Source organism: Magnolia sinica, chromosome 18 (genome assembly GCF_029962835.1).
Source record: "Magnolia sinica isolate HGM2019 chromosome 18, MsV1, whole genome shotgun sequence".
In the NCBI taxonomy this organism is placed as follows: Eukaryota; Viridiplantae; Streptophyta; class Magnoliopsida; order Magnoliales; family Magnoliaceae; genus Magnolia; species Magnolia sinica.
In genome coordinates this window covers 33,517,398-33,536,883 of record NC_080590.1, presented here as the reverse complement: position 1 = coordinate 33,536,883, position 19,486 = coordinate 33,517,398, and the positions used below count along the sequence as shown (strand labels likewise).

Here is a 19,486-nt window from a genome sequence, read left to right as displayed (position 1 = left end):
ATTTATCTATTTTTAGAGATCATTTTAGAGCATTATCCAAAAAATAAATCATATCCAAAGATCATCCGGACCACAACATAAATAGCAGTGGAGATAATGATTTTCACCATTAAAAAATTTGTAGGCCCACCATAATGTTTATTTTCCATCCAATCTGTTCGTAAGGTCACAAATACCTAAATGAAGAGGATAAACAAATTTCATAATGATTCAAAACTTATGTGACCCCAAAAAGGGTTTCAATAGTAATCGTTCACTCCTCCATTGCTTTTTGCAAAGTGGTCCACTTTATTATCAAATATGTCTTATTTTTCATCTAAAGCCTTAAGATTAGCTCGCTAAATAGATGGTCAGTTTGGACTTGCAGGAAGTTCCTACATTGGGAGCCTAGGTAAGGCCACTATGATGTTTGTGAGGAATCTTTGTTCATTCATTTTTTTGAGTTTATTTTAAGACATGATACCACAAATGAACTCATTCCAATGCTCAAATGAGCTGAAACTAGGGCTGTTCACAAGTCAAGCTAGCTCGGAAAGCTCGCTTGACTCGGCTCGAGTTAGCTTGGATTGACTCGGCTTGAATGATCGATTCAAGCCAAGCCAAGCTAATTATTTGAAGCTCGAGTTGAGTTCAAGCCAAGTTCGACCAGGGGGCATTTCAACTTGACTCGAACTCGAACTCGACTCAACTCGAAGCTCGAACTTGAGCTCGACTCGGCTCGATTAATATAAATATTAAATATTATATATATATAAGTTTTAAGTTTAAACTTAAAAATAAAAAAATAAAAAACAAACCCTAGAGTTTCTACCCGACCGCATGCACCCCCTTCCCTTTCCCTTTATTCTCTTTCTCTGCCCACCGCCAGCCGCACGCCCACCCGGACCACCACCACCACCAGTTTTCATTTCAGCTCCACAATAATATGATTTCAATATCTTGAGATCTACTTCTTAGACGAGAAACCCAAGAAATCCGAGATGGGTTCTTCTCAGATTTATTAGAGCTTCAAGGAAATCCAATGATCTGATTGGCTAGAGCTCTTTACTTGGATTTCTGATCTGTGTTCTGCTCTATTTCTTTTATAGCACTTGGATTTTTACTGGTGGAAGAAGATCAAGAATAGATCGGTTCTTACAGGTTTCCTCATTCGATTCGAAGCTTTGTTTGATTTTTTCATCGGGTTTTGTTTTGATTCTCTTATGATTTTTGAATTTTCCATTAATGGAGGAGGATCAAGAATAGAATCCATTACTCTCTCACCCAATAAACTCGAGCTCGACTCGAGGTAAACTCGACTCGACTCGAACCACTAGCTCGACAGCTTTGGCAAACAAGCCAAGCTTCAATGTTGAGCTCGAGGGCAAGCTCGAACTTGAGCTCGAACTCGAGTACATCATGGACAAGCCAAGCCAAGCTTAGGCTCACCTCAACTCGACTCGGCTCGATGCCCACCTCTAGTTGAAACTATAAGAATTGAATGTCTACGGTTGAAGCATTCATGGGCGACAAAAGTTTTCAATCATGCTAATATTTGTGATTTCAGTTCATCCCTAATAATAAGTTATTAACGGTATAGATGGTATGTAAACATTACTTTCAAACCCAGGCAAATTTCAACAGGAGGAATTTTTCTAACCATATTCTCCTTTAGCATGTCCCACTTAAGCTTTAGATACCGTTCATTTTTGGCATCATGTCCTGAGATAAACTCACGAAACTGATGGAAGAGGAGAATTTCTCGCAAACATCACGGTGCCCCGTTTGATTCCCCGCGCAGGAACTTCCGCGTTCGTGAAAAGCAGGGGTTTTTTCGTACTCAAATACTCTGTCCGTACGTAAAAGGCCTACTTTGCGAAGGTAAGTTTTGGTCTGTCGAGAAAAGAAGCTGGATAAAAGGTGGCGTCTACAGTGATAATATTCTCCTTTCTCAAGGTGAGTGGTCCGCGCGTCCATACGACCCCTTGGAAACGAGAGAGGGAGAGAGAGAGAGAGTCGGGCGAGAAATGGGGAACATATTCGTGAAGAAACCGAAGATCACAGACGTCGATCGTGCGATCCTCTCTCTCAAGACTCAGCGCAGAAAGCTCGCCCAATACCAGCAACAGGTTTCTAAACCTCTTCTCTTTTCCTTTGTCTTTTTTTATTCTTTTTTTATTCTTTTTTTTTTTTTTTATTCTTTTTTAGTGATCAGAGAGAACGAGCGATGAATTCTCTGTCTTTGAAATCTTCTTTTCTTTTTGTAGATGACCTGATCTTGCAAAACCCAATTGGGATTTCAATTGGATTTTATTTACCTTGAATTTTGATCCTTAAGGCCGCGTTTAGGTGCACTATTGAATCGAATTGCCATAACTCGTCAAACAAACAGGAAATTTCCAGGGTTTAATGGATGATCATGTGGGACCCAGCATGGATTTCCTCCAAACTACGATTATAATTTAGAGGGCGGATCGTCGACATTCAACATGCAGGGAGCCCCTTTAAGTGGATGGAGAGGATCAGCTGATCAATGAGCTTGCTGCGCCGTGGGCCTTCCATGGGTGGGTTTTGCCAAATGAATGGTTCTGAACACAAAGGGCGCCTTAGTGCGGTGGTAGGGCCTGTGGACTAGAATTTTGGGTGGTCGAGCGGGCAGATTGTTTAGGTCTGTGTGACCATTTTGTCATTACTTTCCTAAGTAATCACATCAAGGGATTGGCTCCTATTTGCAATTTCATCACTTGTCTAGTTAAAACTTGAAAAAGGAAAACAACTGCAATTTGAGGGCTACTTATTACAAATATATGGTCATTTCCTTGCAATTCAATTCACCTTTGCATCCAAATGCAGCCTAAAGTACGAAATGACTCTTCAGATGAGCTTTCCTCATGTTCAAGTCAGAAATTTCCTCATGTGTTAGCATTGTTATTTTGATAACATACAACTCTTTCATATTGTCAGTCAAACGAGCAGTTGTTTCATGTTGTAATGGAGAAATTGGTTGTTGGTTTGAATTACTGAGCAGAATTATAAACGTCGATGTGGTTTCACCTTATAAATGGTGCAGTGAGCTTGCCTATAACTCACTAATTGTAATCAACCTATGTAATAGACTATTAGATAGAACTTGATTGTCCTATCTTTTATTTAAATGTAATAGTCTGTTACATAGCGCATATGAGAGTTTTATGCTCTCATTGCCAATCTCCATTGTTGATAAAGGAGGGTTGTGTCAGGTTGGCAGTTAGCGTCAAACTTATGCAGCTATGTCACAACTTTCCAATATGGATCCAAATGGCTCTTGATAGAGTGGAATGGCAGAAAAAGATTCATGTAGCAACCCCATTTAGTTGGGATAAGGCTTAGATGATGATGAGTCAGCTTGCATACGTTCTAGTGCAAAATTGTACCCCATGAAGCCGAGTATGAACTGGTTGCACCGTGTCCTAGCTGAGGATTTGCTTGACTAGGATCAGTCTGGATCCTACTATATCAGATTTGGTGAAATAGGTCTTTGTTAACTCGATTGTAATCACGCAATGCAGGGCCATATGGGATCTGGAATTTTGGGACAGTACACCCCCCGATACTGATGTTGAAACCTTGATTATAATATAACAACTAAACTTGCTCGCCACTTCCTTGGTTATCACTTTTAATTATGTTATTGGGGAAGGTAACATCATTGCCAGTGCACTACCCTAAGAAGCCTTTCCAAGCCCGGTATTTGCATTAACGATTCCCATTCATTTTCTTGATGGATCTTGTACTCTTTTCTTCTAGCAAATAGAATTCTCATTGATTCCAATAAAGAAAAGATATGGTCACCATGGCGTCAAGTGAGGGGGCTTGTTCTTGGCAAGACCGAGCCTCTTTTATTAGTATTATTATTATTTTCATGCTTTTTCCTGGATGTCTGGAGAAAGCAGCAATCAATAGGATTTCCCCAATGCACCAGAACCGCAAGCTCACAAAAGTGTCTTTCAGGGGAACTATTGACGAGCCTGGATAATTTAGCTGGTGAATGATGAACATGCACCCATCTTAGGCAGGTTGGTGGAGCCTTCAAATTCAACATGTGTCTTTAAAACATTTTCCAGTATATTGGTGTTTAGCCTCTTGTTTACTGTGGTCCTTTTTTTATGTAGTTGTTTGTCATCATGGATGGTTAGCATAAGCACTCAATGCTGGTCTTGTATTAGGACATTTTGAGGCTTGATTGTTACCACAGGCAATTTATTTGCAAATATTTAAAACAAAAGCTGACTCTAAATTAGACACAGTTTACTGATGGGCAGATTCATCCTATACCATAAAAAATGCCGCATGTTCATCGTGGTATGTTGGTGTTTCACAATTTTGGATTTAGTTAAAATAAATAAATAACGGGGAGGGAAAGTAACTTTGTTGGGGTGTAGTGGTTAGTTTTGCCTGCTCGGCAACTTCCAGATTCTCCCGTCTTTGCTTTATTGTTCTTCTCCCCTTTCCTTTTAATATATTCAGTAACTTTTCAAAAAAATGAAAAATAAAAAAATGGGGAGGGAAAGTAGAGATGCTAGAGACATGCGGAGCAGTTTTATCTTTTCCTCAGAGCCCCATGTTGTTTTCCTGTTAGGACACCATCATAGCAACTAGCATTTTCCTCTCAATGTTGTTCTTCTCTGGAATATATTTCTTTCTTTACATTTCTACACATTTTCAGCCAGTTTTGATCAATTGGCCTATAACCAAAGTAAATTAACAAGTAAATGAACTTTTGACTACTGTATTTCATTTCTGAATTCTGGTTGCACGTGCTGATAACTTCCTCAAAATATGCTTTTTTGCCTAGAGTCTTAGACAAAACGCTTGGTTGAATTGATAAAGACAAGATATTCATGCTTTGTTGGACATGGTTGCATTTTGTTTAGAATCTTTGGCCTTGAAAGAAGTCCTGCAGCGTTCTAGATGTGTTCTGAAGATGCTTGGCATTTCTTGTACATCCATTGGAAAAAAATCCTTTTGTTTGTCTGAGATACATTCTTCTAATGATAACTTTCAGCTTGATGCTGTGATTGAAGCTGAGAAGCAAGCTGCAAGAGACTTAATACGGGAGAAGAAAAAGGACAGGGCTTTGCTTGCACTGAAGAAGAAGAAGGCCCAGGAAGAATTATTGAAGCAAGTTGATACCTGGCTCATTAATGTTGAACAGCAAGTACGTAGTTCTATAATAATTGAGAAACTCACAGCATGTTTCTTTTTTTTTTTACCTTTTCTTTTCTTCTTTTAGGATGCTATGGTTATTTTTACAGCCATAACAAGTATGTATGTCACATTTTTGTTATGATTTGCAATTTTACATACACTATCTTTGGTGCTCTAAATCTAGAGAGGGTTCTAGTTGGCAGATATTGAACTGGCAAGCAAGCAGAAGGCTGTATTTGAGAGCCTGAAGACAGGGAATAATGCTATCAAAGCTATACAAAGTGAGATCAATTTGGAGGATGTTCAAAAGCTGATGGATGATACTGCCGAGGCAAAAGCTTATCAAGATGTGAGTTTCGTTGCAGCTGCTTCTTTATTCTGTTACTCTTTCACTTGGCAGATTTTAATATTTGCGCTTGATTCTTGTTTATATTTTAAGCTTCAAAATAACAATTTTTTCCCACTTCAAGAATATAGGACACACGTCATTTATTTTTCTTCTGGTTGATTCATACTAATAGTATAAAAGCAGGTCTTTATTCTTTTATTTGGATTGTTAATTCTTCTAGATATTTCTCTAGTGAGACCATTTAGTCCAGATGTTTATATATTGATATTGCTTCACTCGCCTCAGTTGGATCCCTACCCTCTATTTCCCCAGAGGGAATATACAATATCAGATTCTGGATGAATACCATTATAGCAAGATTAACCCGGCAACAATAGATTGCATTTCTATCAAGGGGTTTGAAGTTAGATAACAGACGCGTGGACGTGGATTGAAGCAATTACAGGTCTTTGAAACGTGACAGCACATCTGAACATTGGGTGGTCGAGCATGATTTTTATAAGCTCCTTAATGGGGTCTTCTCTTATTACTTAGAGGAATATCCCACGTTCTCTGGTGCACAGAGCTGGCCATTTTCACTGCCCTCGACCACCATGATGCTAAAAGATGAGAAAAAGGTCATGGGAGACTTCCTGTCCAATTTCTTTTGAGAAACAAAGTTAACAAGAAAAGTATGATACAAAAGAATTATGTTAAATGCCTGTTTCTATTGCTATAGAATAAGAAAACACTATTCCTTTTCTCACTTGACGGCTAAGCATTTCGTTTGCCCACATAGGCAGGGACACAAATTTGTTAGCGAATGTTTTAGCTAAAGGAGTTTCGGCCGTCCCTTCCATTCTAATTGGGAAGTTGTTTCCCCCATCTTGATGTTTTTTCTTCTTTTTGAATAAAATATTGGCATTAATTAAAATCAAACTTTATCCCTTTGGAATTCTATTTTAGTAATCAAAAGAATAGAACGTTTTCATTTTTCAATGGATTTGCTTTTTTCTTTTTTCTTAGTATTTTCTACATTTCCTGTATTCTCTAACTTCTGTAAACATATTAGATTAATTTATTCTATCTGTTGTTTTCATACTCTTGACCCCTTAGCTGGTCCTTCAATTCTTTCTGTAGTGCAAACTTAAAGTATGTTGCTTTCCAAAGAATGTTGTTAACAGATAGCAAACTAATGAAGTCAGTTTGCTACTCTGCTTTTGGCAGCCTTTTTTTTTTTTTTTTTTTAATATATTTTAATTTTAGTTTTGATACTTGTTTGCTTCTGCTTTCTATCAACACGAGTGATTGTGACATCAATCTTTGTTTATGTTCTGGAATTTGGGACCTGGTAGTCATACTTCTTCATCTTCTTCTTCTTCTTCTTTTTACCAATTGCTAGTCTTTCTTCTTTTTTCTTTCCAAAAATAGAAAGTGAAATGCTTTCCAAAAATAGAAAGTGAAATGCGATAGTATTTTCAATTTGCTGCAGTATCTAGCCACTTTAAAGTTGATTATTTTTTCTCACTTTAATACCATGATAACATGAAAAATAAGACCGATGCTTAGCTGGTAGCAATGACTCCCTAATTAAGGATATGTATAAGGGAGCAGTAACAAATGTGAGGACCACTACTAGAGAGAGAAGTTGGTTCCCAATTACTATATGCTTGAACTAGGGGTAGGCATTTTGAGCCTGTACTGTTTCACATTGGTTATGGATGAGTTAACGAGGCATTTGCAGGAAGAGATACCATGGAGCATGTTGTTTGCAGATGACATGGTTTTGATTGGCAAGATGAGGGATGGCATAAACGTAGAGCTAGATTTATGGAATGATGCTTTAGAATATGAAGGATTTAAATTTAGTTGGACTAAAACAAAGTATATGGAGTGGAATTTTAGTAATGATAGGAATGAAAACGAGGAATTAGTTAAGATTGTTGACTGAGAAGTTCCCAAAATTACAACTTTTAATCCCTTGGATTAATAATACATGAGATTGGAGAGATTAAGAAGGATGTTGTCATAGAATTCTGGGTGGAAGAAATGGAGATGTGCCTCTAGAGTTTTATGCGATCATCGTGTACCACTCAAACTGAAAGGGAAATTTTATAAGATAGTTATAAGACCATCCATGCTTTATGGGACAATGTTGGGCGGTTAAGGAACCACATGTTCATAGGATGAGTGTAGTTGAAATGAGGATGTTGTGATGAATGAGCGGCAAGATGAGGAAGGCATCCTAATATCTCTCTAATGTGCATGAAAGATGCGGAATCGGAGGACCACCTTTTCATCCACCGCCCCTTTGCTAGGAGAGTGTGGGACAGTACTCGACTCTTTTAAAGTCCCCAGGGTGATGCTAGTATCTATTGAGGGTCTTTTTCTCTCTTAGCATGATGGCAGTTACGGGAAAAGAGGTAGGTTTAGGTGGCAGCTAGCCTTTAGACCCTTTCGGGAGAGCGGAATAATCACTGCTTTCGGAATCGCAGTGGCTCCCATTGGATGTTCTTAGGAGGGCTCACATGTATATTTGGGAGCGGGCGCCCTGATTCTCCTGGGTGGCATATTTTTGCTTGCTACAACTTGCTTCTAGTTTAGCTTCAGCCTCTAGGCTCTTTTAATAAATCTTATTGCTTCTCAAAAAACAATCTAAAAAAAATATATAATTTTTTTTTTTTAAAAAAAAAACAACAACGAAAGAAAAAAGAAGGATGAGGAATCCTTTAAAAACAAAAAAGGTGAGGATGGATAAAATCAGAAATGAATGCATTTGTGGGAACTTGGCACTAATAGGTAAGATGAGGGAAAGTAGACTAGATGGTTTGGTCATGTACAACAAAGACCAAGAAACGTGCTGGTAAGGAGTGAGTCGGTACAAGTTGAAGGTTGTAAAAGGGCAGGGGAAGGTCCACAAGGACGTGGATGTAGTAAGAAAAGACTTGATGACCGATGGTCTTAACTGATTAATGTAGCTGACCCCAAATAAATTGGGATAAGGGCTAGATGATGATGGTGATGAATTGCTCTCTAATTTGTAGAGCCATCAAGATCCTAGTTCAATTCAAAAAACGCTTCGTGATTCTAGGAGAAAATAGGCTACATCTTTCCTATTCACTTGTGAATTTTTGGGCGGCAATGTCCAAAATAGTGAAAGATTTCAGGAAATCGACACGAATAAGTTTTTCTGAACCACAAGTCTCACTCAAGAAAATTGTAGTTGGAATTATTTCTTCTTTAATTTGATTTTCAATGAGTAGGTTTTTGGTGCAATAGGTTGGAGATGCACTAGCGATTATGTCAACAAATTAGAGAACATTTTTATCAGGGGGCACTGGTTGTTGTGAACTGCATACATGCTTCCTTGCTTTCACCTTTTAGATGCATTCTTTATGCTTACATGTTGTGTGTTATGACTGGTTGTGTCAGTATCTGTGGGGATGATCACTGGTTTTAAGTTGACCCATCATGTCAAAATACCTCCTTTGTCTTACCTGCTAGTTGATGCACCCAATGGTTGGTCACAACATGAAATTCTACGACAACTCACAAATAGGTGAAGTAGCCAGGGGATAAATCAAGAGATGGTGAAGGAAGTAGGCAGGTAGTAGAAAACCAAGCTTACATCGAAGCAAACCATGAATTCATTCCTTAAAGAAAAGCATTGCAATCACTCAAAATTTCAAACTTTCACAAATTGACTTTGGTGACCAACTAATGCAGGACAATTAACCACTTGCTCTAAAAGCTCGAACTGTTAGAGCATGGTGAATCAATCCATTTATCTCATAGCCCAGGCCCACATGTCATGGGTTAGGACCTCGGCCGAACCCCCCCTCATGGGCCCCAAATCACGTGTACCACCTCACACGAGCCACTTGCCTCACACGGGCCGCCCACCCCGAGTGTGCCTCTGCATCCCACAGGCAACCCCACTCGAGCCTGGTGTGAAAATGCCCCTGCATTACCAACCTTCCCTATTTTCTCTATGTTCTACTTAAGTGAAATAGAAATGTTACCATGATCCAAAAAAAAAAAAAAAACTAGCTAGATCTGCAGTTTCTATGAAAAAAATAGAGCACTTCCCTTATTTCTAATCAATTCTATTAAGCTTCACTTAGCCTTCATAATCTAATCTAAAAATCCCATTAACTTTTTAAATTTTGATTTTAAATTTTATCTCTAAAAGAAATTTAATTCTTAATTCTTTCAAAATTGACTAACCCACAAAGAAAGTCCAAGTCCATGAAAGAAAACCAACACTTAAACTCATGCCATAACATGGTGCCCAAGGTATTCCGTAACACTAACGGTAGCTGTAATGGCCACCACCATTACCTTTACGATATGGGCCATAACGGTTGTTACGGTCTCTTCCATTTATTTTTATTTTTTTTTGAAAAAAAAAAACCCCGAAAAACCTGCGTTTGCCTCGTGACAGACCATTACGGCCTTTTTGCGGGGGGTTACCTTTATGTAATGGCCATTACGGCCTCCTAATGGCCATTACGGCACACCATAATGGTGCCTTGTTTGTAAATGGATCGTAACTTGGTCTATTCTTCATGGAGCATCTTATTGTGCTCGCTAGAAAGATAATTTGATAAATTTTCCAGTGGGACCAACTTCGCTATGTTTTGAATCATTTGGGACTAGAATTAGGGTCTAATCTTGAGGATTTCATAATTTAATATACTTTTTTAATGAATAAACCCATGGTGGATGCAAGCAACTGTACTGTGCCATAGTAGTGAGAAAGTGTTATCGATTCTGTCACTTAACTTTTCCTTTCAACCCAACGAGGTTTGGGCGAATGGTCTTCACCATAGGTTTGCTCCCTATAGGTGAGGGTTCGATTCCCCTCCTTGGCTTTACCCAATACATGTGGTTGTGGGTGATTGTGTGTATCCGCAGGGATTAGTCTCACTTCAAAAAAGAGGTGGGGATACCCTGTGTCTTCAAAAAAAAAAAAAACCTTTTCCTTTCAATCATTCCGACATAATTTTATTCTTCATAAAATGTACACTGGTTTTTACTGTTTACTTTTCCTTTCTGTGTTTGCTATACCTTTTTGACTTACTGAATCTTTGTTGTGACAAGGATGTAAGAGTGACATAAGTTTGTTTGGGTTGTAGTTTTTTGCTCTTTCTTCGGCTCTTTACTCTTAATAAAATATTGTTCTCTCTCAAACCAAAAAAAAAAAAAAGAAAAAGAAAAGAAAGAAAAGAAAAGAGAATGACATACGTTTCATTATTAAACATTTTGATCCTTTTGTTTTTCTACCGTTCTCTCTTGTTCTCAAAATTTCTTACTTCTGAACTTTAGGCTTACATGTTTTCCTGACTTTGAAGGAAATTAATGCGGTACTAGGGGAGAGCTTATCAGCAGAAGACGAAGAAGAAGTTTTAGCAGAATTTGAGAACTTGGAGACTGAGGTATGTATTGAACTACAAGAATATGTGCCCCACACGCTTCTAGATTTCAGTAGAGAAGAACATGCTGCTTTGATATTAACATTGTTGCCACTAACTTCTCAAGGTATTCACACAATACTGAACTACATAACCACAAGGAACATATATGAACAAGATGCTAAGCTCTTGGTAATAGCTTTAAAGGTTTGATATAGTGTATCCCCTCCCTCTCCATGTGTCCATATCATTACCCACATTCATGTGCAATTGCCATCTTGTGGTTACACATCTGGAATTTACTAGGCTGAGTTTCAGCATGCGTGGTGGGCAATTCAAAAGCCAAGGTGACCACACTTGTTGCTTTACGACACTCGTTGCTTTTCAAGAAAGACTTGGATTCAGTGTTTAAATTATCGGCAATACTATCGAATTATCATCAATAATTTTAGTATCGCTTGCCCCTCAATACCAAAAACTCATTATTTCATTTCTCTTCGAGATATCGGCGAAATATCGCCTGTTGATGCAGAAATCCGGACGTCCTCTTTAGACCACTTAAGACCAGCAAGAGAAGACGAAGACCATGGCTGCAGCAAGGGACCCTTCGATGCCAAAGTCAAACAAGCAAGCTAAATCTAGTAGAACGTAGGGTTTTTGAGCAAAATTTTTGCGTAAGGTTAAGCATACCTTTCACCGTTGAAGATGCTCTTATTTATAGCTGAAAGGGGCGGTGGTGTAGAGGGAAATCTCCCTTTTTAGTAGGTGCGTATTGTAGAGGGAATCGGATCCCAAGCGTGTCATGGTTATCTTCCGAGATCTTCGGCTGAGATCTCGAGCAGATCTTTTCGATAAGATCTGAGTAGTCGGAATCAGAGGAAACATGTAGGAGGTCGAGGCCGACCTTAGCTTTGTGATGGTGTCTTGGCCAAGCTCCCTTCCTTAGTAGAATGTGAACGGAATCGGGGATGACCATCCTCTTCATCTTATCGTGCCGTGTAGGGACTCTCTCGCGAGTCTTCAGGGCAGGGCGTGCTCGGCCTACCTGGATATCCGAACATTAGCTCGGACATGGACGGGGCTATGGAAGAGCTCGACGTCGAGTTTGGCGTCGGACAATGAAGTACAACAATATCGCTTTTTGGTCATTGAGGAGTTCCTTGGTCATGATTGGCGCTGGCCGACCATGCGACGCGCAGATATATTTGAGCCGACCTCATACTTCTGACCAACTCATTTTTACCCATAACATCGCCCATTTTTTTTGCTATTTTTAATAATTGCAAAAAAAAAAAAAAAAAATCACCGATATCTCACTGTTCCTACCCTGAATATCGGAGAGAAAATCGAATCTGAAATATATATATATATATATATATATATAGAGAGAGAGAGAGAGAGAGAGAGAGAGAGAATACCTTTTTTTCTCTACAATTTGTTCGAGTAAATAAACTTCATCGCCTTTGAGGAGTTCGTTGGTGGTCGAATTGAGGATCGATAGCTGAACTTCAAAAAGATACGAAAAAACCCCCAAATACTTCGAATTTTTTGGAAAAAAAAAAAAAACTTTGATGGCTATGTTTTGGAAAGATCGGCATTGCAAGTGATATCAGGGTTACGAAAAATCAGGATTTTTGTTCACTTATGGAAGAAAAATTGGAACTAAGGGTTTGAGGGAGGATATTTTTAGAAACAGAGGGCTCTTATGTAGAAAAAAAGAGGGTGGGTTTCGTTGAGGCTCTTATAGAGAAAAAGGGGGGGTTTGGGTTTTTTTTTGTCTGTTTAGTAAGCGGATTACATACTGCTTTTCTTAATATGGCTATGGGGCCTACCTTGGATGTATGTATCTTATCCATGTCGTCCATCCGTTTTTTCATATTATTTTAGGGGATGAACCCAAAATTGAAGCATATCCAAAGCTCAAGTGGACCACACCATAAGAAACAGTGGGAATAATGATGTCCACCGTTGAAGCCTTCCTAGGGCCCACAACGATTTTTATTTGTCATCCAACCTGTTCATAAGATCACACAACCAGTGTTCGAGTTGTCGGTATCGCTACAAGTTTCGCTGGCCAGAGATAAAGATATAATATCGTTATCGCCGATAATATTGCCAATAACCGGAAATGCGGAGAAAAATGCGAAAACATGGAGATAACGATGAAATTTTTTAATGAAACTTCAGGACATGCCTAAATACACATATTTGTATATTTAGAAATTAAAAATTTGTAAAAATAAAAATAAAAATACACTAAATAATAAGTTTTCATTTAATGGGGCCAAAAAAGCATATGTTTCTATAAAAAAAATTACTCTAATAATAACCAAAATAAATTTATCTAAGTTTCAAGTTGACCACACCATATGAAACAGTGGGAATAATGATTTCCACCATTGAAATCTTCATAGGGCCCAGTGATGTTTATTTGTCATCCCAACTGTTCATAAGATTACAGGGACATGGATGAATAAACAAATAGAAATATCAGGTTGATACAAAACTTTTGTGGCCCCCAAGAATTTTTCAATGGTAAACATTCAATTCACATAGTTTCATGTGGTGTGATCCACCTAAGCTTTGGATATGCTTCATTTTTTGGCATGTGCCTTAAATTATTTAATAAAATGGATGGACAGAGTGGATCAAATACGTAAATTACGATGGGCCCACGGAGTTTACTCAGTATGCAATCCACTTCCGTTCTGGCGCAGTTTATATGAATCCCAAAATTTACCTAGGTAGGTGGATCGAGAAGCGGAATGGCTGGTGTACCTCACACCAGCTATTGACGTCAGAAAGTTCTGTGGGTTTGATCATGAGGCATGTCTTATATCCAAACCGTTCATCCATTTGAAGAGCTCGTCTTAAGGTTTTAAACGAAAAATAAGATAGATATAACTATCAAGTGGACCACACTGCAAAAACCAGTGGGGGATTGAACGTCTACCATTGAAACCCATAAACCCTTTTTGGGGTCACAGAAGTTTTGGATCAATATGAAAATTGTTTTTCCTCTTCATTCAGATATTTGTGTTTTTATGAACAGATTGGATGCAAAATAAACGTTATGGTGGGCCCTGCAAATTGTTTAACAGGGAAAATCATTATCTCTGCTGCTATCTATGGTGTGTTCCATATAATCTTTGGATATGGTTCATTTTTTGGATAATGCTCTAAAATGAACTCTAAAAACAGATGAACGGTGTAGATATAATAAATACATCACTGTGGGGCCAATGTAACTTTGATCTCCTTTGAATCGTTCATACAACTCGGAGCTCGAGGAGCGTCAGTGCTCATCTTCACACAACACATACCTACAGCATAGCTGGTGTGAGGTACACCAGCTAATCCGCTTCCCGTGGATCCCTAACTGTGGGACCCATTATGAAGTATGTACCTTACATCTGCACCATCCATCATATATGACGGCTTATTTTAGTGCGTGATCCGAAAAATGAACCAGATTCAAATCTTCAATGGACCACACCACAGGAAACTATGTGAATTGAATGCATATCATTAAAAACTTCCTGGTGGCCACAGAAATTTTGAATCAAGCTGATATTTATTTTAACCCTTCATCCATGCCTTTTTATATTTACAAAAAGGTTTGATGACAAATAAACATCACTGTGGGGCCTAAGAAGGTTTCAACGGTGAAAATCATTCTCATTGTTTCTTGTGGTGTGGTCCACTGGAGCTGTGGATATGCTTTAATTTTGGGATTTACCCCTAAAATGAACTAGAAAAATGAATGGACGGCGTGGATAAATCACATACATTCACGGTGGGCCCAGAGAGTTTACTCAGTATGCTGAAGCGCACCATGCGCGCGGTCTGCTTATGTAGTTCTGAAGCATAAAAGAAAAATAAATAAATAAAAGAGGGGTTTTCAGCAAGGGTTTCAAAACCCTATATCCAACAAAAATCAGAAAGTAATCTCCCAAAATCCCTGATTTTTCGCCGAAATCATGTATTTGTGACATCAATCTTCCAATCGAACAAAGAAAAGGAAAATTTTCAGATTGCTTTACCTCTATCGAAGACGAGAGCTGTCGATTGCTACTCAAATTCTTTTCTTCTGAGTTCCGATCAACCATCAACCAGGTATTATCGAAATCAAAGGTTTTTTTTTCGATTTTTTTCGCTCTTTACCTATCTGTCGCAAAAAAATCCAAAATTGTCAACAATATCGCCGATATTTCGCCGATAATCCAGAGAGAAACGAAAAAGGGGGGTTTCGGTGTTGCTAATATTATCGACATTTCGTCGACAATGCGAACATTGCACACAACCACGGATGAAGGGAAAGCACAAATATCAGCTTGATCCAAAATTTCTGTGGCCCCCAATAAGTTTTCAATGATAGGCATTCAATTCATACCATTTCCTATGGTGTGGTCCAATTTAGGTTTGGTTATGCTTAAATGTTAGGTTTATTCCCTAAAATTATTTTCTAAAAATGATGGACGGTTTGGATAAGACATAAAAATATAGCCCCCACAGAGCGTACTCAGTACGCTCTAGTGTACTTAGTTACTCAGTACACAATCCGCTTCCTTATTAAGAGGAGCAGATTAGGTGTTATGTGGGTAACACTTTAGTGGGTGTTATCCTTACCGTATGGGGCCCACCTTTATGAGTTTTTTGTATATCTTCGCTATCCATACGTTTTCACAGCTCATTTTATGACGTGATCCAAAATCTTGAGTAGATCCGGACCTCAGGTGGACCATACCACTGGAAACAATGGTGCGTGACAAATAAAACATTTTATGGACCCTAAAAGTTTTGAATGAAGCCGATCTTTGTAGTTTCCCTCCATCCAGGTCTCGTTGACCATATCAATGGGTTGGATGGCAAATAAACATTTAGATGAGCCCTAGGAAGTTCTTAGTGGTGAGTGTTCAATCACCACGCTTTCCTATGGCCTGTCCATCTCAGATTTGGATTTGCTTAATGTGATGGACAGTCCTATCAGGGGCTCTATTGGGCCCACCGTGATGTATGTCTTTTATCCACGTTGTCCATCCATTTTAACAAAATATTTTAGGGCATGAGCCCAAAAATTAGGCAGATCCAAGGCTCAAGTGGACCACACGATAGGAACCAGTGGGGATTGAACGCCTACCATTAAAAATGTCTTGCGGGCCATAGATCTAAGGCTCAAGTTTTGGATCAAGCTATAATATTTATGTTTTCCATTCATCTAGGTCCGCGAGGCCTTATGAACAGTTTGGATGGCAAATAAACATCACGATGGATCCTAGGAAGGTTTCAATGGTGAGCGTTATTGTCACCACGGCTTCTCGTGGTGTGGTCCACTTGAGCCTTAGATTTGCCTCCTTTTTGGGCTCATGCCCTAAAATGACCTATCAACATGGATGTACAGTATGGATAAAACACATACATTATGTTGGACCCTACAAAGCCCCTGATAGGACCTTCCATCTCTAGTTAGGTTGTGGCGGGGTAGTACCCAATCCGGGATCCCTGACTGTGGGGCCCACTATGATATATGTGCCTTATATACACGTTGTCCATCAAAAATGACACAAATCCAAACCTCAAGTAGACCATAATATAGGAAACATTGGTAATCAACCACTAAAAACTTCTCATGGCCCACAAAAGTTTTGGATTAAGCTGGTATTTGTGTGGTCTCTTCATCCAGGTATTTTTGACCTTATCAACAGGTTGGATTGCAAATAAACATTCTGGTGGCCCCTGTGGAGTTTTTAATGGTGGGATTCAATCGCTAGTGTCTCTTGTAGTATGGTCCACCTAAGATTTGGATATGCTTCATTTGTGGGATCATGACTTAAACTGAGCTTTCAAAATGGATGAACAGTGTGGATGTAAGGGATATACATCAAAGTGGGCCACACGGTTAGGGATCCACTTACCTTAGTGTGTGGATGTGTTCTATGGGCTCCACAAGAAAACAATGGTGATTGAACGCCTATCATTAAAAACTTCCTAGGGCCCATGTAATGTTCATTTCTCATACAACTTGTTGATTAGGTCACATAGACCTGGATGAAGCGAAACCACAAATATCAGCTTCATCCAAAACTTTTGTAGCCCTCAAGGAATTGTTAATGGTGGGCATTCAATCGCCACTGTTTCCTGTGCTTTGGTCCACATGAGATTTGGATCATGCCCTAAAATGATATGGAAAAATGGATGGATGATGTGGATAAAACACATACATCATTGTGGGGACCACAGACCACGTCCAGTGGCTACTGGCTACTAACAACATCAGGAAACACATAATCTGCTCCTCTTTTGTTGGCACTTGCCAGTTGCCACTAGCAGCTGCTTCTGTGGGGCCCACCGTGATGTATTTATTTTATCCACGCCGTCCATCCATTTTGAAAAATTATTTTAGGTGATGAGCCCAAAAATGAGAGGATTGAATGCTCAAGTGGACCTCACCAGTCCATCCATTCTTTTTACAAATTTTTTATTCCGAAATATGCAAATATGTATATTTAGGCATGTTGTGAAGTTTCACTGAAAAATTCCACCATTTTCCCCATGTTTCCCCCTTTTACCCCGCATTTCCAGTTATTGGCAATAACGATACTATATCTTTATCTCCAGCTAGCGAAACTTGTAGCGATAACGACAACTCGAACACTGCTTGGATTCCATGCTTTTCTGAACTGGGCCCATTCTCGTTAGGAAATTCGCCATGCAGTATACGTTTAGAATCTTTAATTGCTAGGGAGGTTCCAAAGGGATGCCAGGGTGTAATGTTGTTCTGCTTACCTTGCATTGGCTCTGAGTGTTTTGAGCTCCAAACCATTTTCTCAGCTTAACAATCATCCAATATTTTTCCAGAAGTAGAGAAGATGCTGATGTGCTATTTAGACGTTTTAGCTTATTACTTTGCTTTTGAGAGTGGTTTCAAAATGCCAGTCTCTTTGAAATATGATCAGTCTCTTTGAATTATGATCTGAATTTCTGACAGTCAAAAGAATTAATGCTTTATCATTGGCTTTGGGCTTTTGGTTTGTGAGCATGTCTGTCTCAGAACATGACAATTTGTTGAATAACACCTTTCCTTCTGTGTAGCTCGCCATTCAAGATCTACCAACAGTTCCTGCTGCTACTCAGCCACAGCAGGCCAAAGTGGATGAACTTGATGAGGACTTGGTGCTTCCTGATGTACCGACTAAGAGCCCAGTTGCTGCTGTGGCTGTCGAGGAGGGCGATGAAAATGTTTCAATGAGAGTGTCCAGTAGAGGAAAAGGTTCTCTCTCTCTCTCTCTCTCTCTCTCTCTCTCTCTCTCATCCTTGTCATGGGTGAATCTGAAGTTGGACCAGTCACTGATTTTGGGCTGGAAATGTAAATCGACAGTTATGGAGGAACCATTGCCCGCTTGATTGAGTGGAAAGCAAAGCAAAGTCGATAACTGCTGTATCAGCGGCCTGTAAGTAACAGAGCTCTGTCAATTTCCAAATGTTACAATTCTTTTTTTATCTAAGCCTGATTCATTTTTTTTGCGCTCTTGCTCAACATGGTTCGTGCAAAGGTGCATCTGATGGTTTATCGCAAAGCCTTCCTGGATCCATTTGGCTTTAGGCTTGCCGCCCCACAGCATGGTCTGGTGTTTGCTAGGGCATGATTCAAGCGATTGTAAAGGTTTTGATTTGTTGCTCTGGCTTCATGCAGTTACACTTCATATAGGCGTCTTGATTAATCAAGAGCCTTTAATGCATTACTGTAGTGTTTATACAACATTTGTTCCGAGTTATTGAATGGCATGCTCATCTCAGAATCTAGTTAGCTTCAGCTGGTTGGCCGTTTGCGGTTCAATCTCTTTTCAACATCCTGGCCAGAGTAGCCATAATCGTCTCCATCTGTCTTGGGTTGGGGTCCCAATGCCTGAAGCAGTGGGTCCAGCCTGGATATTGAGTAGCTGCAAAATTAAGGCTGGTGGAACCAACTGCACGTTGAGTGGCCCCATGTGAAGATGGGTGGGCCTCCGCTATGCATACGGGTGGTCCCAAGTGAAAATGGGTGGATCAACAAATGCCAACTGGACCACTTTTCTATAGATGTGGATTTTCTGATGTAGGAATATTCCTTTAGCTTGGAAGTGGCCTAATGAAAGAGTGCTATTTGTACTTGTCAAAAGCACACCAGCAGTGTCACTGCTTTTACCGTAGGAATCGCATCTAACAAGCGCACATGACATTTTTTTTAAGTTTGTTGTCCCACCACTTCTACGTATACATGGGTATACATGATGATAAGGACTGTTGATCTGTTGGGGTATTAATTGATGTCGGAAAAGCCCCATAAGCTCCACCATGATGTATATGTTTTATCTGCGCTGCCCATCCATTTTTCCAGCTCATTTTAGGGCATGAGTGGAAGAAAAAAAAAGAAAAGAAAAAAAAGGAGGTTTTTCCATATCTCAGGTGGACCACACTATAGGAAACACCATTAAAAACTTCCCAAGGCCAATATAATGCTTATTTGCCATCCAGCCCGTTGATTAGGTCACAAACCTTGATGAAGGGAAACCATATATCAACTTGATCCTTAAAACTT

At 39.3% G+C, this 19,486-nt stretch overlaps 1 protein-coding gene across 1 annotated transcript; it reads left to right on the top strand.

Moving 5' to 3' along the window:
• The first annotated feature begins 1,923 nt into the window (after nt 1-1,923).
• Nucleotides 1,924-18,721, top strand: LOC131233159 (vacuolar protein sorting-associated protein 20 homolog 2-like). Its single transcript, XM_058229771.1, has 7 exons — nt 1,924-2,108; nt 5,024-5,176; nt 5,363-5,515; nt 10,849-10,932; nt 18,001-18,178; nt 18,287-18,359; nt 18,462-18,721. Exons 1-6 carry the CDS (start codon nt 2,007-2,009, stop codon nt 18,310-18,312), a joined length of 696 nt encoding a protein of 231 aa, XP_058085754.1. The 5' UTR covers nt 1,924-2,006; the 3' UTR covers nt 18,313-18,359; nt 18,462-18,721.
• Nucleotides 18,722-19,486: the final 765 nt, after the last annotated feature.